The following is a 26313-nucleotide window of genomic DNA, read 5'->3' as shown; positions in this document are numbered from 1 at the left end:
AACGTCGGCATCCAGGTTCGATGCAACTGACTGACTGACGGCTGCTGACGGAGGTTGGGCGGCGGCTCGGAGACTCGAGTCGAGGATCCTTGGGGAAAGTCCAGAGCCGAACAAACTCAAGGCCGTGCAGGGGAAGGGGGCAGAAAGAGACTTGCGCTCCAGCACTAGTCCGATTCCAGCTAGCCTGACCTGCGACGGTCTCGCGTCACTATTGGAGTTGGCGTCTGTCACGTGGGGGCCCCTCATTGTTTACTTTGCTCAGGCGTACCCTGAGCAACCATCCTCCTGTATCCCTGTTCATGTGGTCCAAAGTCAACAATCTCCATCCTTACGTCGATTGTCCATCCTCCACTCCCCAGCCTCCCCAAGCTTGATTTGGTTTGTCTTTTTCGCAAAGGCAATTTCGCCCAAGAGGTTGCGATCCGGCGACTCCTTTCGCATTGTTTCCTTTCAAGATTTGTTGCTGTGTTGCCCTTCGTCAGCTTTGCTTCTGTCTTAATGTTTACTCCATGAGCGGACCATCTACGAGAGACGTTTTGCAACGACACGGAAACGACACAACCCGCGGTTCTGAGGACTGCGCTCTTTTAACGATACCATACCTTCTGTGATTCCCCAATCATGGCGCAACCGCGAAATAATCCGTTTGCTAGGACTTCGCCCGGTCCTAGCAGCAACCGGCCGAAGTCCGCAGTCTTCTCCTCGCCATCTCCGTTGTCGGCCGTGTCTACGCCCACATCGCACGTCAGAAACAATTCGACCGCCTCAATAGCACCCGCAGCGCCTGCCGCCCCAGTCATGTTCTCGGGGACCGGTCACTTCCGCCACAATCGTTCGGATTCGAGGAACAGTGGCTCTGGGACCTTTGCGCCCTCGTTCATCAAGGCCGAGGAGACACGCCGAGGCTCCGACACGGTCAGAGGCATCGAGGGAGAGAATGACTTCTCAGGAAAGCGTTATGTGTGGCTAAAGGACCCTCAAGCTGCTTTCGTGAGAGGATGGGTGGTTGAAGAAACAGAAGGCAACAAAATCCTCGTCCAGTGCGACGATGGCACAGTGAGTGTTGTAATCTGCGCATGCTGGTGACGTAGCTGATTCCAGCCAAACAGCAACGAGAAGTAGACGCGGAAAGCGTCGACAAAGTCAATCCCGCCAAATTCGACAAGGCAAACGATATGGCCGAGTTGACCCATCTGAACGAGGCATCTGTGGTCCATAACCTCCACATGAGATACCAAGCCGACCTGATTTACACCTATTCCGGTCTCTTCTTGGTCACGGTCAACCCCTACTGCCCGCTACCCATCTACACGAACGAATATATCAATATGTACAAGGGCAGGAATAGGGAAGACACAAAACCTCATATCTATGCCATGGCTGACCACGCCTTCCGCAACCTGGTGGACGAGGGCGAAAACCAGAGCATTCTTGTCACTGGCGAGTCCGGTGCTGGCAAAACCGAGAACACCAAGAAAGTCATTCAGTACCTTGCGGCTGTTGCTCACTCAGAGTCTCCGGTCAAGAGCAAGTCTCAACAGTCGAACCTCTCTCAACAGATCCTCCGTGCCAACCCTATCCTCGAAGCATTCGGCAATGCCCAAACGGTGCGCAACAACAACTCCTCGCGATTCGGAAAGTTCATCCGTATCGAGTTCAACCGGGCTGGCTCAATATCTGGCGCATTTATCGACTGGTACCTGTTAGAAAAGTCTCGTGTCGTGAGGATTAACGGACACGAGAGAAACTACCACATCTTTTACCAGCTTCTTAAGGGCGCGGATAGGAAGTTGAAGCAGGAGTTTCTCCTTGATGGCCTGGACGTCGAGGATTTTGCATACACGCGCGCTGGTCATGACACCATTGTTGGAGTTTCCGACCGCGAGGAATGGGACTTGTTGATGGAGGCCTTCAGTGTGATGGGTTTCTCAGACAAGGACCAGAACTCAATCATCCGCACCATCGCTGCTGTTTTGCACCTCGGAAACATTTCAGTTGTGAAAGAAAGTCGTGCCGCAGACCAAGCCCGGCTGGCCCCCGATGCCAAGGAACAAGCAGCCAAGGTGTGTAAGCTGCTCGGTGTCCCGCTTGAGCCGTTCCTGCAAGGCCTCCTTCACCCCAGAGTCAAGGCTGGTCGCGAATGGGTCGAAAAGGTCCAGACTCCTGAACAGGTCCGTCTGGGACTTGACGCCTTGTCCAAGGGTATCTATGAAAGGGGCTTCGGCAACCTCGTTACACGCATTAACCGCCAGCTGGATCGTGCGGGTATGGGACTGGACGATTCACGCTTCATTGGCGTCTTGGATATCGCTGGTTTCGAAATCTTCGAGGAGAACAGCTTCGAGCAGCTCTGCATCAACTACACCAACGAGAAGCTCCAGCAGTTCTTCAACCACCACATGTTCGTACTCGAGCAAGAAGAATATGCAAGGGAACAAATCGAATGGCAATTCATTGACTTTGGTCGAGACCTCCAGCCCACAATCGACCTCATCGAGCTGCCCAATCCCATCGGTATCTTCTCTTGCTTGGACGAGGATTGCGTGATGCCCAAGGCCACGGACAAGTCATTCACCGAAAAGCTGAACTCCTTGTGGGACAAGAAGTCGAACAAGTATCGACCCTCTCGGCTAGGCCAAGGCTTCATCCTCACACACTACGCAGCTGAAGTTGAGTATTCCACCGACGGCTGGCTGGAGAAAAACAAGGATCCCTTGAATGATAACATCACTCGCCTTCTTGCCTCCTCCACAGATAAGCACATTGCCGACCTTTTCGCCGACTGTGCCGATGTAGACGACGACCTCGGCGCTAGCCGCAACAGGGTCAAGAAGGGGCTGTTCCGAACCGTAGCTCAGCGCCATAAAGAGCAGCTTCACAGTTTGATGGCTCAGCTCCACTCGACTCACCCTCACTTCGTTCGCTGTATCCTGCCGAACCATAAGAAGAAGCCCAAACAGTTTAACAAACTTCTCGTCCTCGACCAGTTGCGATGCAATGGTGTCCTTGAAGGAATCCGCATTGCTCGAACCGGTTTCCCCAATCGTCTCCCCTTTGCGGAATTCCGTCAGCGCTACGAGGTGCTCTGCAAAAATATGCCCAAGGGCTACCAGGAGGGTCAAGCTGTGGCAGCAATGATGCTTGAGAAGCTCGGAATGGATAGGAGCTTGTACCGCGTGGGTCTTACGAAGGTATTCTTCCGATCTGGTGTCCTGGCCGAATTGGAAGAACAGCGCGACGCCCTTATCACTGAGATCATGTCTCGATTTCAGTCTGTTGCACGCGGCTACATCCAGCGGCGTGTTGCCTACAAAAGACTGTTCAGAACCGAGGCCACCCGGATTATCCAGCGAAACTTTAACACCTACCTTGACCTTATGGAAAACCCGTGGTGGCAGCTTGTTAGCAAGATGAAGCCCCTCTTGGGAGCCACTCGCAGCGCCACGGAAGTTAAGAAGAGGGACGCAATGATCCGCCAGCTTCAGGACAAGATGAGGCAAGAGTCTGACGACCGCCACAAGCTAGAGGAGGACAGACGTAACGTCCACAACGAGATGGTCCGCATCCAGCAGACATTGGAGAGTGAGCGTGCACTTGCTCTAGACAAGGAAGAAATTTTCAAGCGCCTCCAGGTGCGAGAGGCGGAACTCGAGGAGAAGCTCTCCGGCGCCATAGAAGACCAGGAGAGGCTGGAGGACCAACTCGACGACCTGCTGGAAGCTAAGAAGAGGGCCGAACAAGAGGTCGACAAGTACCGTGCTCAACTGGAGCAAGCGGCTTTGCTGATCGCGAGATTGGAGCAAGAAAAATCGGAACTCTCAACACGAACCGAAGAACTGGAGCGCTCCATCGAAGAAATTTCCCAAAAGCAGTCCGAGCGCAGTGAGCAGGAACGACTGCTCGAGGATGAGATCAAGATGTTACAAAGTCAGCTCAATCTCAAGGATCGTAAAGCACGAGACTTGGAGAGCAAGCTTCTCAAGGTAGACCAAGATCTCGAAGTCAAGTTGCGAACCGCACAAAAAGAACTTCAGTCGTCTAAGTCGAGAGAATCCCAGCTTGCTCTCGAGAACCGCCAGGTTCAGCAGCAACTCTCCGAACTATCAAAGACCTCGACAGATTATGAAGATCTTGTGCGGAAGAAGGAGAGTGAACTTTCCGTCCTCCGAGGCGATAACAAGAAGTACGAGATGGAGCGTCGTACCTTCGAGGAACAAAAGAAATCTTTGGTGTCCGAGAAGGAAAACGCTGCTGCTAAGCTTCGCGAGGTCCAGGCTGAGATAAGTGCCATCAAGTCGCAACAGTCTCAGCTTGAGAGAGAAGCTGAAGACGCCAAGAAGCTCCTCGAAACTCGCCTCTCCGAGGACGCTCAAGCAGACAAGAACCGTCAAGTTCTGGAGGCCCAGATCAAGGACCTCAAGGACGAACTCTTCAACATCCAAAAGGAGCTCAGCAGGGAACGCCAATCCCGCGATGACGTCCTCCTACTCAGCGAGCACAAGTTCAACGCCTTGCAGGAAGAGTATGATCACCTGAACGAATCGAAGATCATTATAGAAAAGGAGCTCTACGTTCAGCAAGACAACCTGCGTCGGACCAAGGAAGCTCGCGACATGGCGGAACGGGAACGCGACGAGGCGAGGCAGGAAATCAGACGCCTCCGTGTCGCTAAGACCCAAGCTGAAGAAGCTCGTATGCAAGCCGAAGTTGAAGGCGAACGGGCTGCTTCTCGAGCCGCTCGTGAGAGAGAGGAAAGCGTACGAAAGGACCTGGATGCCGCCCAAGAGCGACTAAAGTGGTTTGAAGACGAGTGTGCCAACCTCAATCGTCAAGTTGAGGACCTCAACAAACTCATTCTCTCTTCCGGAGAATTCGGGCTTAAGAATGATCAGGAGAAGGAGCGACTCGAGCGAGAGTTGGTTACTGTCAAGGGCCGTCTGACGGCCTCGGAAAACGACAATCGTGCCCTTCTCAACAAACTCCAGCAAAAAGGGCTTGAAATCGCCCGTTCCAGTTCGAGAGCGAGCGAAGCCTCGAGGAGCCAAGTGCTGGGCCTGCAACGTGAGAAGGCTCGAGCTGACGAGCAAAACACACACTTGAACAAGCAGCTCGGTGAGGCTCAATTCACAATCGCTGGCCTGGAGAAGAAGGTAGAAAAGTTGCAACTCAACTTGGAGGACCTAAACCACGAGGTAGCCCGGGAAGCTAAGACCTCGAGGAACGCCGAAAAGACCGCGTCGACGGCCACGGTGCAACTAGCGGAGGCCAACCGGACCATCGAGTCTGAACGTCAACTTCGCACGCAGGCGCAGGCCACTGCTCGCACTCTGCAGTCGACGATGGAAGCTAGGGAGAAGGAGTTGCAGGAGTTGAGAGCTCAGATGCTGAAGGTCCTCAAGACGGTCGATCCCGAAGTTGTTATCCCGCCTCAAGCGGACGGCACAAACGAGGGCGCGCTTAGCAAGAAATTCGACCTGGTTAGGAAAGTCGAGGATCTCCAGCAAAACCTTCGTGTCCAAACCGCTGCGCGGACAAACGCTGAGGCACAGCTGGCTGAGCTGCGCTCTGCCCGGGTTGACTCTCCCATAAGAGGCAAGCTCGAAGAGATCAGTCCTAATGAGGCCCCTTTCAATGGTTCGCCAACTTTCCGGCGGTCCAAGTTGCAGACGCGTCAGTACTCGAACAATTCGACTCCGACTCGACGATTCGAACCGGAACCTCTCGACTCGGCCCGCTCCGACAAGACTGCAGACATTTTGAGCTTCAACAACCGCATGGATCTGAAGGCCGAAGTTGAGGAGCTGCAGAACCAGCTTCAGGTCGCCGAAATGCAGAACCGGCATCTCCAGAGCCAACTCGAGCGTAGCTCGTCGTCTCCGGAAGATTTCGACGAAAACTCTTCGGTTCTTCGTGTGCAGAAACTTGAGAAGGTCAACAGCCGCTTGCATGACATGCTGGACGACTCGGCTAAGAAGGTATCGGCTCTGGAGAGAAGCGTCAGGACTGGCGAGTTGTCCCTGCGTGATATTCAGACCCGATCGCATGAGGAGATCCTTGACGCGCTTAACAGCCAAGAAGAGGCGCGTCGCTCACTTCTGCATAGCCATAGGGATGCCATCTCGGAACTTTCAGACGTCAAGAACCATTTCGAAAAGATGCGCCACGATCGGGCTGCCCTCGAAGTCGAACTCCGCGACACCAGGTCCGAGCTTGAGGAGATGACGATGGCTCGTGAACAAGAAGCCGCCAGCCGGAGCCAGCTCCTGCAAGAGTTTTCCGATCTGCAAATCCGACTTGACAACGAAACATCCAAACTTGCCGACGTTGGATCCAGCTTGAACTTGTACAAGAGTCGTGCTGATGAGTATTTCAGTAAATTGGAGCAAGCGGAAATTGCGGTTCTGAAGGCCAGCCGTGCAGAACAGTTTGCGAAGACGCAAGCTAAGGAAGCCGAACAGACATATGCCGAGATCATTTCCGAGAGGGAAAAGATGGACTCCACTATCGAGGACTTGCAACGCCAGAACCAGAGGCTCGAGGAGAAGCTCGAGGACCTTTCGACCGATCTGGATGCCGCCACCCAAGCCAAGAAGCGCCTGCAGCACGAGCTCGAGGATTACCGTAACCAGAGAGCCAATGATATCGAGGACAAGGAAATGAGCATGGAGCAGACTCGCAAGAAGTACCAGGCCGAGTTCGCCACGCTGACCAAGGAGCTGGATTTGGCCCGTGAGGAGAAGCTCTTTAAGCAAGCTGAAATCGCCCGCTTGCGTGAGGAGCTTGATGAGCTCCGCTCTAAGTGGGACGATGAAGTTCTCAACAGCTCGACGTGGTCTAAGGAGAAGGCCCGCCTTGAGTCAACCCTGGCCGATGTTGTGTCCTCGCGCGACGAGGCTGTGAATGCTCACAGCGAGGCACAAGGCAAGATTGTAACCCTGCTGTCCCAAGTTCGGTCTCTCCGCGCATCAGTGGACGAAGTCACTTCCGAGCGAGACTCACTGGTTCGGGAGAAGCGCAGTATCGAGGCTCGCCTGGAGGAGGCCAAGGCCGGTCTCGAGGATCTCACAAACGGCGACAGCGCCTCCCTACGTGACGCTGCAAATATCGACAAGGAAATGCTGGAGCTGAAATCTAATCTGGCACAGAAGGAGGACATTGCCGCCGCTGCGGTGGAGAAGATGAGACGCGCTGAGGCCTTGGCGTCGGAAATGCAAAAGGAAGCCATGGTCGAACGGGAGGCCAGCACCCAGCTTCAGAAAGACAAGGCTGCCCTTGAGAAGGCTCTCAACGAGATTCAAATCAGATGTGTCGATCTTGAAACCAAGGGCTACTCCAGTGCCAGCCACGATATCAAGTTTCTGCACAAACGCATTCAAGAGGTAAGTCAACGAGCCGGTCGCTGTAATGCCAAATGCTCACTGACATCTTAACCCTTAGCTTGAGTCCCAACTCGAAGAGCACGAGAACGAACGAAACAAGTCTCAGCGATCGGTCCGCAACGTTGACCGGATTGTCAAGGACCTTCAGGGCCAGATCGACCGCAAGGACAAGCAGAACACGCAGCTACAGGACGATGTGGCCCGCATGCGTGACAAGGCCGAGAAGCTTCTGCAAACGATCGAGGAGCTTCAGTCATCGGAGTCTGAAAACCAGCTCCAAGCACGCCGTGCTGAACGAGAACTCCGCGAGGAGAAGGAGAGGGCCATGCGCCTCGAGCGTGAGCTTGAAGGCATCAAGGCATTGAGGTTCGAAAAGGGAGCCGCCTCCGCCATGGGAAGCGTTCGCGGTGCGTGGCGAACGGGGTTCAGCGTCGACGATGATACCGCCTCGATGATTTCTGTGCCCAAGCGGAAAAGCAGCCTTAGTCGGGCGCCCAGTCTCACCAAGGGTTTCTTGTAAGAGATGTATGTGTGAGGAAGTAAAAGCATGCAGGACGTTGTAATGTTTAAATGGGGCTGGTTAGCGTGGGTTGTTTTGGCGTTGAACTACGGTCTGTAAAGGTCTGGAGAACAGGCAAGTTTCTTTTGAGGAGGGCGTGTATGGTGTTTTTGTTCTATAAGTACGGCGTAGGGTCTAGTATCGGTTTGCGTTTGGTTTCTGTCACGAAAATTACATATTTCGAGTTACTTCATGAGAGAACAGATTAGGAGAGCGAAGGTTGTCCCCTCCTTTTGACCTCGAGCCCTTACTTGCCAGATAGAAACTTGTGGCTGTCAAGGCGATAAAAAATTTTTTATCTTGGAAAGAATCTATAGCAATACGATATTCATCCTCAACAACTTGGCCGACGTCAACAAGTTTTCGCTGCATGACGGAGCTGCCTCTCGTGCATAATCAAAGGTTTTCAGTCGGCGGTCGACGCGAAGGGTGCTGTTCAGCATCAGGTTCCGGCTTCCCCTACAGCCATAGCGCATACAAAGCTGATGGCCCGTCGTCGGCGCTTGACGTGGCGATCGAGATGTACAAGGAGGTCACCATGATTATGAATCCGAGATTGCTAGAGATTTCGCTAACTCTGGCGTGCCGAACTTGAAAAACTTCAGTGCTGGTTCGATATGTTGGGAGCCCAACCATTGGTCCTCGTGATGGGTGATTGATGACCTGATAGGTGACTGACAAGGACATGTGCCAGCCGTAACCTGTTTAGACAGCTTCACCGCATCTTTGAAAGCCGTTGGCGACCACTGCCGTAATTCGAAGATCTTATGGAATACAGTGATATAGTAGAACATAACCCGCAAGTGATCCGGCCCATAGGAGCGCTGGACCCTTTTCGCGCCGTGTTTGACATCGAGAGGCGGTAGAAGCAACGCTGATTAGTTGCCGGACGGTTAAGTCTTGAAGACATCATCAGTTAGCCTCCCCCCGATGCTGGCATACTACAAATGTCCTGTATTTGTTTACTCTGGTTGCCGTGAAGAGAGGTTTAGTCGAGCGATTATCACAGCAGCACGCATACTATATCTAGCGGGTGAATCATATTGCTACCGAGCTATGTGATTTCTCTCCTAAATCAAGTACGTTGTATATTACGAGCATGCACTTAAATAATGATACCGACAAGCTCCCTACTAATCTTCACTCTATCTCAACCATGGAGATTAGTACCGATTCTGACGGTAGTACAATGCCTGTTCTTTTAATTGTATTCCTAGATTGTTATCCACGCATGCGATTTCGGTTCCCTACTTTGTACCATGAAGCTGCCCGCTGGCGCTATCGACTCAACGAAACGCCAGAATTTGTCCTGTACTGGCCATGGTCAAAGTCACCAAACCCGGCCAATCGTACATTTCTTAGACTGCCCTCCTCATCTGCTCCTGGATATACGATGGAACATGTGTTGCAGCAGACACCGAGACTGCATTCGCTGTCCTACAATCGTTATTTGCCGTCATCTCGATTTTGTTTGCACTTATCCGACCTCTGAAGCGGATTGAGATATGTTAGCGCCACGCTTCTATCTCTCCAAATCACATTCGAGATGTACGCCGTTGAAGCTATGGATGTTACAAGATCGGGAGTTGCATTAATAGGAGTACTTGCGCCCCTTCGTCATCTCTCTGTCCTGGAAGACCTTGAGGTTTGCCTAGGACTTCTCTACGGCCAGGAAGTCAAGCCTCAAGACGTTTTACCGCTCGCCGAAGTCGGGCCTCCAAGACTAAAGCGCTTAAGACTCAGATAAGACATGGTAGCCTACGACTGTTTCCATAATTGGAGAAAGGATACCTGGGAAGAGCTGCCGGCCATACCTTTGATCAGGTCATTCTTCAAAGGATGCTGGAAAACTACGGTCTCGCAGTTGCAAGACTTTGCGTTTGGTGACGACTGAATCCAAAATGGGGAGAAAACAATGTAACAGCGTGCCAAGAGTTACAGGAGTTGTGCGAAAGTCAAGGGGTAAGATGCGAAATATTCGACAATGAAGATGAAGATTGAAATGATAGTGAGAATGGGTTGGGCTGACTGAAGCACCGTCGGGTACTTGAGAATCGTCATACAAATTAGATTGCTCACGTACCGAGCCAGAAGTTTATAATTCCCAAGGCTACAGCAGTGCTTAGTAAAATGGGACTACGAACCTCGCCGGACGAGGGACACCAGACATTAGAACAGTAGTCGAAATCCAAGAGTTAGCCAACCTATCACCCACGAGCACAGCTTCGAAACTGGCTGCTGCTATGTTCTTTGAACACATTGATAAAGAAGACACGGACACGACAGAAACTCCGGTCGGTGCCTTCGGAGCCTATGGTCCTCTACTCACCTTTACTTGCCTTTAGCTTAGGTTAAAGCAGCTATATATCAATTTCTACACTCAATGCGGGGTTTGGATAAAGTTCTTGTCACGGGTAACTCTTCAGGCAGTCAAGTTGTTTGCTCTTGGCAGCTACACGTGATTGGTACTTTGCTGTAAACACGACCGACGGTAAGAAGCCATACAAGCCAAACATGTCCTATCATCAGACTGCGTGATCCTGCTAGTGTTACATGTTTCATGGTGTGACTTGAGCGACCTCGGACAGTTACTTCGATGCGGATAGCCGGGCATGGTGAAAGAGGGGGGGTTGACGAGGGAACAAAGCTTGAACGGTTCCTTCCTCTGCCCACCTTCATATTCCTCTTCTTTCTCTCATGGTTACTTTGATTCCATGATTGAAGCCTTATGTCGTTGTGAATTTGTCCGGTCCTTTCTCACTGTCTGCATTATTGTAGTAAACCAGCTAGTCTCTGAGTCTCAACAGCCAGCCAGGATGGGCGCGGCGAACAGTCACGAAATTCGCCAGATCACAGACGAAGTCGTCGTCGCGTTACGGTCCGGACAGCAACAGCAGTGTTCGCTCCATCGCCACCAGCCCCGCGAAGTGATCTCCCTCGACGACGACGGCGTACTTTTGGACGAGGGTGGCGTCTGTGGTGGGGCAGACTACTACGCAGACTGTGAAACCAAGGATGACGATATTTGGGAATCGGGTTACAACTCGGAATCTGATGGACCAGTCTGTGGGGAGTGCTGTTGTTCGAGATATGAGTGGATTGAGCACTGTTACGAGGCTGTGGAGTGCAATGCTGGCGGTGGAAGGGAAAGGGACTGTGGGTTGGGATATGAGAAATATGGCGTCAAGGCAGTGAAGAAGAAATGCAAAAAGTGCGAGAAGAAGCAAAAATGCAGGAGGTGTAGGAAGAAGGGGCCTTCTTTCTGGAGTCGGTGTTATCCCGTCAAGGAAAGAGGCGACTGTGGCGGCGACGTAGTCGGGATCTCAAGGTGTCCTGGTGAGGTGCGTTCCGCCTCATTTCTTACTTTCTTGATTCCCCTTTTCATCGATATGGGGAGTTGAGATTCGATACTGACGGAGGAAAAATAGCAAGATCCAAAGAAATGGGGCTTCAAACTCGACAACCGTTCCGGTCACTCGATGCCCAGGGGCTTGGCGGCAAGACACGTTTGTGGCGGCACCGACTCTTGCGGGGACTTACGACCGCCTTGTATGGAGACCCGACAACGATATGCAACCAATCGCCGGACCACGCGCAGACACCATGCAAAGGCCGTAGATGATACGGATGAGTTGCAGCCGAAACGCGGCCGCAGACGGACGCTAGTGTCCGACGAGTTTGAGACGTTTCCCCTCGGCGTGTCGGGCAGGAGGGATCCCGAGGACAGGTATCAATATAATCAGGGAAGCAAATTTGAAGGGATGGAATGGGGACGCAGACGACGCGATGGGGGCGTTGATAGGAGTTTGTTTGTGATGCATGGTGCGTTGGGTGAGGATGGGCGTCAAAGGGAGTTCAGGGACCGTGGCGGTAGCGGTGACGGTGTTGAGGATGGAGGTAATAGGAGGCGGATGCGGAGTTGGGAGCGGAGGTCAGATTTGGACGAGAGGGTCGGGGAGATTGATGATCGGTCTGAGGGAAGCTCGTTTGCGATTGGGGAGAGGGAGAGGATGGCTGTATCGAGGAGAGAGGATGGGGGAAGGAGGATTGTTAGGTTTGAGAGGGGTTGATGGTTTTATTACGTCTCAGTTCTTTTTATGTAAGAGCAAAGTAAACATCAAAATGGGGGCATGTTGATAAGATGGCGATTTCTCATATTCTCGACGGCGCACTGGATATAGCATAACAGTTCGTTCACATGGGCTCCTATACCGCATGGTCTCATTACATCTCTCATCCATCTCTTTCAAGTATTAAATGTACTTTTCCCTTTGGAAAAATTCTCACCGGACTTGCGCCGGCACCTTTTCGTAGCTCTTGACGTCGTTAGGCATGCGGTAAATGCACAGCTCCCTACAGAAGAGACCCCACTCGCCACTCGTGCCCTCTCGGACAGCCTCCTGCATGTCGCGGCCGTACCGCTCGCGGTAGGCGCGCTTGACGGCTTCGAGGTGGTGGCGGTCCCAGTGGAAGCGGACGAGGCGCGAGATGAGCAACTCGCGACGCAGGTCATCTTTGCGGCTCGCTGTGAGAGCGTGGTGGACGAGCAGGGCGTCGCGAACGGGTTTGTTAATGACGCCGTTGAGGATATGGGCCAGTAGTTCTCCCTGCGCAGCACTGTTAGACAACAATATTTCCAGATCAAAACAGGATTCACTTACCACAAGGTTACCGCTCTTCTTGAGTGCGTCGCGGGCAAAGTTGGACCTGTGCGTCCGCTCGTACAACTTGAGCACCTCGCGGAGATGCGAGTCGCTTCTTTGTACAACAATGCTGATCATGAGCGACTCACCGCCCTTTTCCGACTTGACAGCCTTGCGCAGGTCTGCGACGTCATCTTCGACGAGATGGTAGTCAATTGCCAGGCGACGGCCGTAAGGGTCGTACTCCTCCATCCTGCGTTCCTCGAGTACCAGCAGCACGGCCTTCTTGAACTTGTCCTCCTTCAACTCGGTCTTCATGCACTTAGTCAGGCTGTTATCATACTTCTTGTCGCTGAAGCCGTCCTTGATGAGATGGATCTCATGGTTCGTACGGCCCATGAGGGATTCGATGAGAAGCTCCCGGCGTGTCTTGTCACCTTGGTACCAAAAGTTAGCCCAGTAGGCCTCGCTCTCCCACTGGCCCAACGCGGTGGCGTAGCAAGCCTTCATGAGGTTCGGCTCGGCATCCTTGAGACGGGAGCGGATGTGCTTGGCCACGTTGACGCCCTTGCGCTCCGAGCCAGTCTTGACAAGCGCCTTGTATTCCTTTCGAAGATCCATGACTTGGTCGTGAGTAAGACCAGGCAGAATTTCGATCAGGGGCTCGGGATCGGGGTTTTTCCTGTCGCTGCGGAGCGCCTTCGCAATTCTTGCGGCATCATCCTCAATGTCATGGAACCGCGCCCGCCGACGTCGCCTACCCTCGTCATCAGAGCCGATTGGAGAAACAGGCTCTATGACCTGCAGATCATGTGATGAGGAGGCCAGGAGCATCGGCGATGGCATCGGTGACATATCTTGGTATGTACCATGGTACGACTCCAACAACGGCGATCCCGGTGCGTTCGCTAACGACATGTTCATGTTCAGTGAGTGATGGCCTGTGTTCACAGACAAGTTCGACATATGACGAGTCGGCGGCTGAGGTGACTTGTCGCGCTTGCGGCTTCCAGGCTCGACGGTCAAGATGTTGGATGAGACGCGGGGGTCATTGCCGTAGTATGCCTGAGCACCGGCCGAGATCTGTGGTCCTGGGCTCGGCGCGCGACCAGAGTATCGAGGCTCAGGGGCCAAGCCTGGCCTAGACGAGTGAGGGTCGAAACCGTACGCAAGGTTCTCTTCTAGTGCCTTTTTCTTCTCTTCCTTCTTCTTAGCCTTCTCATCGGTCTTTGCATACTCGTAAGGCTGAGGCTGAGCGTAAGCGTAGCCGCCGGGAGAGACGGGGCGAGGAGGCTTCGTTGGGGGGTAGAGGTCGCCCGTATCTGGGCGAGGCGGTTTAGGGGGCGCGTACTCGGCCTCGTTGCCGTATCTACTGTTGCTTCGGCTGTGACTGCTGTACTTCGCCGGCAGGTACTTCAACTTGTCATCGTCGCGAGGGTCGGGAGTGCGGGCTTGTTGGTCTTCGTAGGTTTCGCGCGAGTTGCGGTAGTAATTGTCTTGAGGAGACTGGGGCGGGCGGTAGGATGGTGCGCCGCGGCGGTCATCGTAATCGTAGAGAGACCTGGTGCCGGGAAACATTGCGTCGCTGCCGTCCTCTGGGTAGGGGATGGCTCCCGACATGGTGCTGCCAGCACCCGGCTCGGCGGTGACAACGTGCGCGCCTCTGTCACGGGCATATCTGTCGTTGAGGTCGTCATCCGGGTAAGCGTAGCTGGACTCGCGCGGGGGATCAACCATGGCCGGCGGCGCACGGCCGCGACTGCGACTGCGCTCGCGACGGCCCGGAGAGCGCGAACGGGTGCGACGACTGCGGTCGTCGACCTGGAGAGACATGGTGACTGCTAGGAGATTCCTGGGTTTCGAACTAGGTTTGTCGCTGTTTGTTTCGGTGGTGAGACGGCGACCTGATGCTTGGAGCAGAGGCCAAGTAAGGTGGGGTTTAGAGCTCGAGTTGAGACAAAAACGTGCGGGACGGGAGGTGAGGGGCTCGGTTGTTTTCGTTACAAGGTGGGTAGTGGACAGGGCGTAGGGCGACTGGGGCTCCCCTTTAATGTATCAGATGGGAGAAGATGGGATGTCGCGTGCTTCTTTGCTTCAATTGAGCAGCGCACGGCGGGGTTCAAGTACTCGTACTTTGTCCTCTAGCTTTGGGACGAGGAGTGGATGCAAGGAAGAAATATGATCAAGCTCGAGGAGGCAGTGAATGTATGTAAGAGCAATGAAAAGGGGTCGGCAGATGGGCCTCTGACGCCAGGGATATGGGGTAAGCATGGCCTTGAGCAGTCATCCATAAGTAGCAAGGTGGGCTGAAGGTGGTGAAACCCACCCAGTTGCATAGCTTCGCCAGCCCCTTCCTGGCCAGAGCAAGCCACAGCAACTACAGTACCGTGCAGGAAGCTAATGAGGCTCGCATCGTCCCCTCTCCTCTGTTGCTGTTGCAGTAGCTTGGCACCGCCTGTCATATGGGCTGCTGCTGCTGGCGAGTAAGGCTCCGTGGCATTACCTACCTGCATCACTGGTTCAGTGCAATAAAGTAGGTGTGCCTCTTGGATCTGCTGATCGTTTCCCTCCATTCTGGGCTGACAGGCGCTTAGGGCCGCGTGGTTGTGCTGAGGGGCCAATGGCCGTGATGGCCTCAAATCTAGGGGCCCTCAACAGTGTCGAGCCGGTCAACACCGCCCTCCCGTCCATGCAGCAAGACCCCTTCGGGAGCTGGGGAACAAGGTGAAGTCAGAGTGGGCCTTAGGAGGAGGCCGAGGGGCTGTGAGCGCCGGCAAGTCCGTAGCAACGGGGCCGCGGTGCTTGAGGGACGCTAGGCTCTCCGTCTCCGTGGGAGGCGGCGGCGGCAAAGAGGGGACTCTGCAGATGTTCAAAGAAGCCCTGGCCGCCGCGGTGCTGGGTGATGACATGTTGCAGCGGAGCGGGGCCGGAATACCCGCTGTGCTAAACTCCCTGCCCTATCATCTTGATCCCGCTGCGGACGCTGCAAGGGGCTCGGGGGCTGAATGCGTGCGTGCTGCTTGCTTCTTGCTGTAGGTAATATGTACCGTTTCCTCTGCTAGGCTAGTACGTAACTACGACTTCGGCTTCAGGGAGTGGGGATTGGAGCCGTTGGGAAGAGGTCATCTTGGGGTCGAGGAAGCCTTAGGTAATCAGTATTAGGTAAGTCGCGGGGAACCGGAGACATTCGGCACACTCCCGCGTCGCCGTTGTCGTTGCTGCGCAATCGGCATATCGGGATAAGCCGGATGCACGGGCCATCCAACGCTCCACAGGTGTTAGAGCTCCCCAACGGAACCAATTCGGAGGTGATCGAACTTCTGTTTATTGAGCCGGAAAAAACGAGTCCTTTTTCTCCTCTTATTTTCGTATCTTGAGGTCATCTGTAGATCTGGCATTATCTTGACGCGCCTCTTCCCGTCCGCACTCGAGGTCATTACACTTCAATTGGCTCGGTCCAAGTTCGAAGCGCCGCTTTTTCTCTCTCTCCAATTCCCCCATTTCTCCAAGAAAACGACACGGTCCGTCATGCTTCGTTCCGCACCAGCTCGTCGCGCCGCTTCCGGCCTGGCAAGGTCACGCCTTGCCGTTGGGCCGAGGACATGCGCGAAGAGCCTCTCCACATGCTCAAGCCGGTACTCTTCCCCCGCAGCTATTTACCCCGCGACGAACTCCTCCAGATCGACAAACTTCACCAGCCCCTTCTCTCTCCAGCGAAGCATTCACACCACCGCCCCCAGAATGGCCGAGACACGCACCGAGAGCGACGCCTTTGGCGAGATCCAGGTCCCTGCTGACAAGTACTGGGGCGCCCAGACTGAGCGTTCTCTCGAGAACTTCAAGATCAACCAGCCCCAGGACCGCATGCCTCCCCCGATCGTCAAGGCCTTTGGTATTCTCAAGGGTGCCGCTGCCACCGTCAACATGCGCTACGGCCTTGACGAGAAGATTGGAAAGGCCATCCAGCAGGCCGCCGCCGAGGTCGCCGAGGGCAAGCTGCTCGACCACTTCCCCCTCGTCGTCTGGCAGACCGGCTCCGGTACTCAGTCCAACATGAACGCCAACGAGGTCATCTCCAACCGTGCCATCGAGATCCTCGGCGGTGAGAAGGGCAGCAAGAAGCCCGTCCACCCCAACGACCACGTCAACCGCTCTGCCTCTTCCAACGACACCTTCCCTACCGTCATGCACATCGCCGCCGTCCTCGAGATTGAGAACGAACTCATTCCCTCCCTCAAGAGCCTGCGCGATGCCCTCCAGAAGAAGGTTGACGAGTTCGACGCCAAGAAAATCATCAAGATTGGCCGCACCCATTTGCAGGATGCCACCCCCCTGACCCTCGGCCAGGAGTTCTCCGGCTACGTCGCCCAGCTCGACGCCGGTATTAAGAGAGTCGAGACCTCCCTTCCCGACCTCCGCCTGCTTGCTCAGGGTGGCACCGCCGTCGGTACCGGCATCAACACCTTCCAGGGCTTCGCTGAGGCCATCGCCGAGGAGGTTAGCAAGATGACTGGCACCGAGTTCAAGACCGCCCCCAACAAGTTCGAGGCCCTTGCCGCCCACGACGCCATTGTCCAGGCCCACGGCTCCCTCAACACCCTCGCTGGCTCTCTCTCCAAGATCGCTCAGGACATCCGCTACCTCGGCAGCGGTCCCCGCTGCGGTCTTGGTGAGCTCATTCTCCCCGAGAACGAGCCCGGCAGCAGCATCATGCCCGGCAAGGTCAACCCCACCCAGTGCGAGGCCCTCACCATGGTCTGCGCCCAGGTCATGGGTAACCACGTCGCTACTACCATCGGTGGTATGAACGGCCAGTTCGAGCTTAACGTCTACAAGCCTCTGGTCATTCGCAACCTTCTTCACAGCGTCCGCATCCTCTCCGACGGTATGCGCTCTTTCGAGAAGAACCTGGTTGCCGGTCTCCAGGCCAACGAGGAGAAGATCGCCAGCATCATGAAGGAGTCGTAAGTTCCAACGGCCGTTTTCTGTTGACATGCTCATTCACTAACACTTGACAGCCTCATGTTGGTCACCACCCTCAACCCCAAGATCGGCTACGACATGGCCTCCAAGGTTGCCAAGAACGCCCACAAGAAGGGCCTCACCCTTAAGGAGTCCGCTCTCGAGCTCAACGCCCTCTCTGAGGAGGACTTTGACAAGCTCGTCCGTCCTGAGCTCATGATCGGCCCCAGCGCTTACAAGCCGTAAATAGGCAGCTGTAGGCCGTGTTTATATGTCCTGTTTTTAAAGTCTGAGTGGAGTGCTAACCACCCTACCACGCCTTGTGTAAAACTACGTAACGATATCCTGTTACCTGTGAAAAGGAAACAATGCGGTCCTTGTGCGATCCGTTTTGTAGAACTCAAACTCGTAAAAATTGAAAGAAAAAAAATCACATGAAGCCCAAGAGTCGCTAGTCGATGAACTACCCCGCCATTCTCACATGTGATGTAATTTGGACCCCGCACCACATGCTGGCCCCGTCTCCCAGATGCATCGTCTGGCATGTGCGAGATTCTAGATGCGGTGCAGCCCTTGGGCCTCTCATCTCAATGTTTGGATGATGTTTGTCATGTGTCTTGCCTGCGATGAGACGAGTACGCACGTTGATAGGTCAGCCGTGGCTCCCGCATGAACCGTAGCACTCTTTGTCAGGAACGGCTCATAACGGGCGTGGAAGGGGGTCGCATGACAAGTTTACCATTTCCTAGGATAACGCTCCCGGGATGATGTGGACGAGTAAATATGGATATTTCATGATACCATACGAGTTGCCCGATCGAGACACCGACCTTGCACTCCCTCAATGTCATTGGTCGACCGGAAGACTGTGCCGGCTGTCATGTATCCATGTTGCTCCGCCTCCGCCCGTGATTACATCAGACGGGAGGCTTGCAACAAACACAATGCCAGCCTGCTTCAATCTACACTTGTATTCATGGTCGACAAGTAGCATGTTTCCTTCCTATTCCAGGCACAGCCCTGACTCTGCAAAGCAGAGTCGGCAAACCGAGTCACGTCACACCATTTAGATATAACCCAAACGACCTACCTGTCACTGGGAAGCGAGCGCAGGCTGCGGTGACCAAGAGACTCATTCAAATTCCTTAGCAGCAAAGGCTCAAACTGTTTCTATCAAACTGGCTTCGTGTTTTTGATCTCAATATTAGCTAGCTACAAGCTTTGAATTTGGGCGTTAGTGACCAGCATCGCTTCCACCACCAAATCGAAATGACGGAGTGCCCAGCTCTACTCACACAAGGTCCTGCTAGTATAGAGATTATGGAAATGGCCGGGCATTTCATCCTTGTTAGTAATATCGAACGCGAAGTATTCATGGCAAGGACTTTAGTGATCTGAGGTCGTCGAGATAGTCCGCGTTCACATATGCCAATCTGGACTGCGGCAGGGAATTGATCTCGCCCCTTTCCGCACCAGTAACTAATGGTGAAGACAGGTTGATAGGTGATTAAAGGGAGGCGGCGGAAATTCTATCTTTGCTAGGCAGTCATTGAAGAAAATCAGTCAGAATCGAACATTCAACCACACATTTAACTAAACCTTTTTTTGCCTTGCTTTCCCTTTTCTCTTAGTGTCCATTCTAGAGCGCATTTATGGCCATATTTGCCAGTAATCTGTTTTCTTTTAAAGGCTTGTATTATTCTAAAGCGTCGAAGGTGAATGCCGTTCGTGCCAAAAGATATTCCAAAAAACACGCTGTCAGAAGCTGAGGCTCCAAGACATCATGCACAGCATTCTTCACGAGGTCTAGACACGAAGTGAATTACCCCCATAATAACAAACAGGAAATCTAAAGCTCCCAGGGACCACGCAACATGCCACAACACGCATGTATTTCAGTAGTACGAACTGTTTCAAGATGCTCCATGAAAAGACTCCGTGGCTTTGGTTAGTTCCTATTGGCATAGTCAACGGAACCCGACATATCCCCTGTCTCAAGAAATCGGCACTCGACAACCCAAATCCCGAAAAGAGCCCGAACACTGCAGAGGGGCCACAGCCAAGATGAGAGGTTTGCACCAAATAACACACAAACTTACCCTCTCCTTTTACCAATTAAGATCCGGGTGCTGAGGTAGTTTTGCCTTCGATTCCCGGGGCCAAGGTAGTCGAGCTTAGCATCGAGATACTCGATAGCTTTGTATCGCTGTACCTAGAATACGCACCCAGTAATGGGGAAGAACAACGTGATTCAGGGTGTGCTCATGTTGGTGCGTAAAAATCACTCACACAGGACATGCGGAGTATGTTCGAGATGACAGAAGAGTGTTGTTTCTCTACATGGGCAAAAGCAAATGCAGAGGGCAATGTTTGCAATTTCTCTTTAGTATTACTTTCAAAGTGTGTGGAGAGACTTGAAATAGGGGAGTTGAGGAAAATGGCCGGGGCGGGTTGAATGTGCCGATTTACACTACGGCACTGGTCATGACGCGAGACCCTCAGAGCTACAACCAGCGTCGTTCTACTTGAGAGGTCCTCATGTGATGGAGTTTGTCAGCGGCCCTGACATGCTTCTGCTCTTTGTTCTAAGGATCATTTGCTATGTTCTCCAGTGAAGTCTCAACTCCGACCATAAATCCCCTATTCTCCAGTGAGCTGTTTTGGGCCTAATATATCATGAACTCACCCACCACTGCCATGACGAACTTGGAATTCACCTTAATCACCTTGCCAGAGGTCTAATGGCATTCATTTCTGGTATATTTGGGCATCTTGAAGCCTCGACATAAAAGTCCCCATTCCCGAGCCGATGTTTCCGTGGCTCAACAAACAACCGGCAACTTTATGCCGACAGAGTAACGGGTTCCAGTAATACCCAGGCCGAGTCAAAACCCCACGCACCAGTCAGGACCCAAGACGGGGGGGCCGCCTTGTGCTGCCCATATTAGTCACCCGAAAACCTGTTCGTCTGGTACGGCAACCTCGATTGGGAAGCTACCTCGACGACAGAGCGTTCAGCCCGCATTATTCCGCCCTATCCCACCCGAGGCCGCGGTCCCCGTCGTCTTCTTCCGGGCATACCGGTTGGAATTCAGAAGCCTGGCAAGCGTTGACGGAACCTACTTGATGGCTGGCCAGGCCCGAACCCCGAGTTCTCTCGGCTGCATTCGCCGTGTCCTCTCCCGCACCTCTGGGATCCTACCACGAGTCTCGGGACCCGGAGCAACGCTCTACGGGGGGGGGGGGTGGTATTTGACAGGGTGGGGCCGTCCTGTTTTTGTACACGCTGGCACTGCGGACTGCGGCTCTGTCGGGACTATAACAAAGAGACGAGGTATTGTTTGGCAGCTGCCTAGTATACGGCGTCATTTCATAAGGTTTCGGCTACACGGTGATCTGTGGAGCGTGGCAGACCTTGTGCCATCGGGTCCACGTTGGAGCATCCTGGCGCCCTAGCTTGGAAGCCTGGAGTAAACGAGGCCGCGGCTTCCGTCTCCTTTCTCCACGTTTGCCGATCGTATCCCACCGAGGCGGACGTTGGTCGATGTTCCTCGCGAATTATTCAGCGGCGTCCTGAAGCCCACGCAGCAGTGCAACAGTCTCCAGAATCCCGGGGCCCCGACATGTGATTTATCCTCATGTGTGTCGGCGGGCTCGTCGTCATTAGTGCCAACGCGGACGGCTGTCGAAGATCCGGGTCCCGCTGGGACGGCCATCGCCGTGCCTAAAGTTGAGCTGCGCACCCTTGTCCACACTTGCCGTTCTTTACATGTCAATCTGGAGACGACGTGGGCAGTGGGTAGGAGACGTTGAGGATCACGGAGCGCGGACAAGATCGCCTCGCTTCGTGACCTGCGTGCGGTTGCCATCCCTCTCGTATTACGCATCTATCCTATCAAGACGCACATTGACAGACCCGCCACTTCAGAGGTTCAAACAAAAAGTCCTGCTACGTGAGCTCAGACCCCCAATATGAAGCCTAGAAGCTGTCTCGATGTCGGTCTCCATCTGCCTTAGCTATTCCCATTGCCGTTCTGTGCCGTATGGTTTCTTCGAGACTTTGGAGTCCGGCCTGAAGCATCACACATCTATAGGTAGCACGCATGGTGCTGACAACGTAGCTCCGTGTCGTAAGCTGATGCGTGTTGTGGCAGTTTACGTACGTTTATGCTGTACGAGGCACAGGCTCTAGGTGGTTGTTGCGTCAGCAACACCTATCTTCCCCTAGTATATTCCACGCAAAACCGGCTGCGCATTCCGTGACGACGACGACGACGATGGACCGTCAGTCTTCTCCCTCACCCACCCGCATGCCCGTGTAGCAACGGCGTTCAACGGCGTCCATGTAGAATTTCTCCTGTTGACATGACGGGATATACCGCTTAAGTAGTCCTCGACCCCAGATTCCGGGAATGAGGGCGAGATGGCCTGTGCCAGTCTGGTCGGGTCTGCGCCGTGCAAGTGTTTCTTCACATGGAAGACCACTACCTAGTCTGAGCTCGCGGGGACTCTATCTGTCAGGCTTGCGGAAAAGTCGCAGGTAGACGGCGCCTGCATTCTTCGGGGTCGCCGGCCCGACGTATGAGACCGCCCTCGGAGACTTGGTCGTTGCTCAGAGCTGATTCCCATCTGACCCAGCTCCTCGAGCCCGAAATTCGATAATGATTTTCGTTTCTCTCGCCCCTGCTTGCCATGCAGTATTGCCTCGCCCACCCCCACCCACCCCCAAATCGTTGATAGCCACAAATTCGGCTCACAGAGATACCTGTTGCGTGGGAAACTCATGGGGTGAAAGTATAATGATTCTTTTCATTCATGCCTAAACCAGCGCCGCGCTCTGAATATGTAAAAAAGATGGTATCGCAATGTCTAGTATCCACATTAAAAGTTCGTGTGTCCTGAGACTGTTTGTTTTTGATTTTGCTTTTTTGTCCTTTGCCCCTTCCGCCATCCGTCATCCGTCATGATCTTGCATCTTCAACCTCAAGCTCATCATCGTAGGGCACCGAGTCACACCGGAACGACGGCGACTTGCAAGGCTTTTCGTCTCCCTCCAAGCGGATCTCCCCCTTGGGATCGTAGTGCTTGCGGACCCTGAAGAATGTCAGTCGAGAGTATGTAGTGGTTGATGGTAATGTAAAACTCACCCTTGAACGGTGGTGCCAACGGTCTCTAGCACGAGGAGAACAACGACCAGAGCAAGCAGGGCCCCGAGGACAATCAGGTCGGGGTGCTGCTCAAAGAGAGACATGACAGGCGTAGGGACCTGAACGTGCTTCCAGCAGCCCAGGCGTGACGGCAGCAACCTTGCCAGACCCTCTTCGAGAGTCATGGGCTCGATCGTCTCAGGAGTGCCGTCACCCACCACGTCCACCACTCTGTCCTTTCCTGATCCCGGGTGCTTAGCTAGTGATTGAAGGTAGCTGGTCTTCAGTGGCCGAGGCGCGGCCAGAACAAGTGACGGGGGCGTGTCTTCGGATGGCGATACTGGACGGTTGTTGAATTCGAATTCGATCCTTTGTTGCTCAGAGTCCCTGACTTCCTTAACGGTAGAGACTGGTGGTGTTGTAGAGTACGTAGACACACGGGCGATCTTTGTGAGACGACGTGCCTCGATCTGGACGTGGGAAACAAGATCTGGAATGGTTGCTGGGACGGGAGCGGCCAAGCACAGCTGTCCAAGGCCCAAAGCGTAGAGCAAGGTTGAAGGCTTCATCTTGTCGTTGATGAGGTCTGAAGCAGTGTTATGTTGTATACAATAGTTGTAGGTAGCGAGATTATGTAGTGCAGGAGCAGTCGCCGTCGCGGAATCGCTACCGATGCTGTCTTTGGGTCCTTCGGATGAGACTTGCCGATGTTTTTCAGCTCTTAAACGACGTTTCGGGTGATCAACAGCGCCTGATCGACTCTTGAAGTACGTCCAACAGACTTTCGAAAGGTAGCGAGTGGCCACGAGAGATGTGCGGATGGCAAATCTTGAGGTAGATGTAAGTGAGTGTCCGTTGCGTCGTGATGGATTCCACCAATAGCCGCAAGCCAAGCCGCGTGATTGACAAGCCCGCCCAAGATTAAACCACCGATGGCGGCTGTAAAGATTCTGGGCAGTGGTGGGATGATGTTGTATTGCGGTGCTTGATGCGATGGGGGATGTGCAAAGCCGTGGTGGGATGTGAAGGAAGTCTGGGCACCAGGTTTATTAGAGGGAGAGGCGCGGTCGACGGCAGCGGCAGCGGCAGGGCTACCAGAGTCAGACTGGCACAGGAATCTGATCGCAGAGAGCCGGGGGTGTGGTGGGTAGGAAACCTCGCAGGCGAGTGAAACAAAACAAGTAACGGCTCTGGTGTGTTCCCAAGTTGCAAGGAATGAAGAGGATGGGACGGGAGGACTAATGTGAAGGATGAGACGCTGGGTGCGGAGGGAAGACGAGATGAGAAGAAGATGGGTGGTGTTCGTGAGACTGACGTGCCAAGGCGAGCGAGGTCTGAAAGTAATATAGGAAGAGAGAGGGAGAGAGGCCTTCGAGTCGTCTGGAGCGAGGAGACTGGGGCTAGAATGGAAGTATCCGCTGACCAGCTGTAAGTATGGTTGTGCGCACAGGAGAGAGAAGAAGCGGCATGGGTGGTACGGGGGTTATGTATGACCGGAGCTGAGTGGAAGGGAAGCAAGACAAGGTCAGGTCAACGCATTTAGGGATTGACAGGCCATTTTAGCTTGTCCCAAGACGGGAGCGGTAGTGTCTTCGTTCCTCTGTGAGCACACACTCTCTCGTCTTTCTTCTCAAGAGACCACCAGCCAGGGTCTTTTCCTCAGATCTCTCCCCTGGCTTGGCCATCTCTGCTCAGGAGCGGACGCTGTCCTTTCTCTGGCTTCGGCGGCAGGCCAGGACCAGGATCTGTGTTCGGCCATGGATGCAGGGATGGTCTGGACCCTGTGGGCTGCGGTGTGCCCTGTACAGGGCAGTCTGTGCCTTTCTGATTCAAACATGGCCACCCACCTTGCCCGCAAGCCTCTCTGCTACCTAGGCCTCACCGGGGCTTGTTCCCGGCGCATACAAAGAACATGGCGCCATCGCCCCAAGGCACCAACGAACATGCGCCCGAGGATCGCTCGTCTTTAAGCTTCGAGGCTGGCTGACAAGAGGTAGCGACTAGCAGCTCGCCTTTCGACTTGGACAATGCAGATGTTGCAATCACGGCGACGACGACGGCGATGGCACACCCAATGGATGGGCCATCATGGAGATCTGCAATGAGCATGAGAGGAGCCTGCCGAGTAGCCGACCTGCTTCATTGGACTCAGCGATCCTCGTTTCTTGTGAAGGCTCGCGGGCCTTGCAGGTTCCTCTGCGAGTTTGGAGGCTCGGTTTGCGGTTTGCTCGGCCCCTCGTTTTTGCTTCGAACTGCGACGCGAGAGGTCACCTTCGGGCCGACCAATGAGTTCCCAACGTGTCTCCGCTGTGTCGCGATTGAAGATCGAACGAGATGTTGGAAGTTGGTGCTGAGTTGGACGCGGGGCGAGTACAGTAGCAATACTTTGCGATCCTAGTAAACTCTAAACATAAATATGACCACCACCAAAAGTCATTTTAGGGTAGTTTGTATCCCTACACTGCCGCAGGAGGGAGGCTGTACCAAGTAGTTTGGGACCTCTGGACGCCGCCCTCCCCCATTGCGTTTGGGGGTTCAGTACCGCAACACGTCGACCGCAGGGCGCCGACCCGACTGACCAGGGATGGGCAGTGTTTGTACGGGCAGCGAAAGGGCCGCGGGATTCGAGGGACGCGAGAGATTGGAAAGCCAGCGTGAATCTAAGCAGGCATGCGTGCCAGCAGGTCAGATCTGATTTGTCACGGCCGAAAGCCGAACGAGGGGTTCCTTGCGCAAACTGGCGTCGACCGAGGAAGACAAGGAGACGAAGAAACGGCGGCTCCATTGGATTCCAATTGGCATGTTAGGGAAAGGACCCGACGCTTGCCGTCACAGGCTTGAGGTGAAGCTCAAAGGTGAGATGACTGATGAGGGAAGGGGATCCACGCGCTGCACCCTAACTACTATGGTAAGGTAAGCCTCAGCCCCATTGCTTTACTTGATTATCCCACCCATGCTTGGGCGAGGAAGTGATGCCAGGTGCCAGTGCGAGCGGGACGAGGCCGGTTCACACCATAGTGGAGTGCAGAGAAAGCCACGCAGAACGAGACGACATTGAAGTTGGAATCCCAAGTAGGGAGTGGGTATGTATGCGTGCATGTGGAAGAGTTGGGAGAGAAGAACGACGGGTAAGCGATGGCTCCCGCTGGGACGACACATTGTCTTATTGCACCTCGTGATTCGTGGATGCGCTTTCCCACATGGGCTCCTCTAGTGGTTTTCAGCCTGCCTGCGCAACTTCAATTCTACTGCATGGGAGGAAGAAGGTAGCACCATTCGAGCACCTCACTAGCAGGAACAATACCTGGGTGAGGAGTGAGGGTGTGTGTGGGAGTGAGAGTGGGAGAGGAACTGGGAGCGAGGGCCACGGAGCACAGCTGGTGCATCTCCCCTTTCCCACCTGCACCACCGAAAGAATCAAGCTTTCCAATTTGATCCCTCGCAGCCCCCCCTCCGCTTCATTTCCCTCTGCCTGCCGTCCACATGTGCAAGCGGAAGCACGTGGGCAGCTGCTACCCTGTGTGAGTCTGGACCTACGGCCGACCGAGTGCTGACCTGCCACTGAGAGATTGAAGAGGAACGCCCCGGTCCCGTCAGCTAACAATTTACTGTTGGCGAAGAGC

General features: G+C 54.1%; 5 protein-coding genes across 5 annotated transcripts; 2 read left to right on the top strand and 3 right to left on the bottom strand.

Moving 5' to 3' along the window:
• Window positions 1-621: 621 nt before the first annotated feature.
• On the top strand, window positions 622-7899 carry ColSpa_02615 (myosin type-2 heavy chain 1; the record flags this gene model as incomplete). The annotated part of the gene is made up of 3 exons (XM_049268827.1): window positions 622-1056; window positions 1110-7379; window positions 7438-7899. The coding sequence occupies 3 exons, from the start codon at window positions 622-624 to the stop codon at window positions 7897-7899; spliced, it is 7167 nt and encodes a 2388-aa protein (XP_049124784.1).
• Window positions 7900-12221: 4322 nt separating this feature from the next.
• Window positions 12222-14414, bottom strand: ColSpa_02614 (annexin A7; the record flags this gene model as incomplete). Its single annotated transcript, XM_049268826.1, has 2 exons — window positions 12222-12545; window positions 12600-14414. The coding sequence occupies 2 exons, from the start codon at window positions 14412-14414 to the stop codon at window positions 12222-12224; spliced, it is 2139 nt and encodes a 712-aa protein (XP_049124783.1).
• An 836-nt stretch (window positions 14415-15250) lies between these two features.
• ColSpa_02613 (uncharacterized protein) lies at window positions 15251-15490 on the bottom strand (the record flags this gene model as incomplete). Its single annotated transcript, XM_049268825.1, has 1 exon — window positions 15251-15490. One exon carries the CDS (start codon window positions 15488-15490, stop codon window positions 15251-15253), a length of 240 nt encoding a protein of 79 aa, XP_049124782.1.
• An 832-nt stretch (window positions 15491-16322) lies between these two features.
• On the top strand, window positions 16323-17789 carry ColSpa_02612 (fumarate hydratase, mitochondrial; the record flags this gene model as incomplete). Its single annotated transcript, XM_049268824.1, has 2 exons — window positions 16323-17545; window positions 17600-17789. 2 exons carry the CDS (start codon window positions 16323-16325, stop codon window positions 17787-17789), a joined length of 1413 nt encoding a protein of 470 aa, XP_049124781.1.
• Window positions 17790-22504: 4715 nt separating this feature from the next.
• Window positions 22505-23259, bottom strand: ColSpa_02611 (uncharacterized protein; the record flags this gene model as incomplete). The annotated part of the gene is made up of 2 exons (XM_049268823.1): window positions 22505-22637; window positions 22691-23259. 2 exons carry the CDS (start codon window positions 23257-23259, stop codon window positions 22505-22507), a joined length of 702 nt encoding a protein of 233 aa, XP_049124780.1.
• Window positions 23260-26313: the final 3054 nt, after the last annotated feature.

This window comes from Colletotrichum spaethianum, assembly GCF_022836535.1.
Source record: "Colletotrichum spaethianum MAFF 239500 DNA, contig05, whole genome shotgun sequence".
NCBI lineage: Eukaryota > Fungi > Ascomycota > Sordariomycetes > Glomerellales > Glomerellaceae > Colletotrichum > Colletotrichum spaethianum.
Note: the sequence above shows the minus strand (reverse complement) of the source record. Positions and strands in the feature narration are given on the sequence as shown.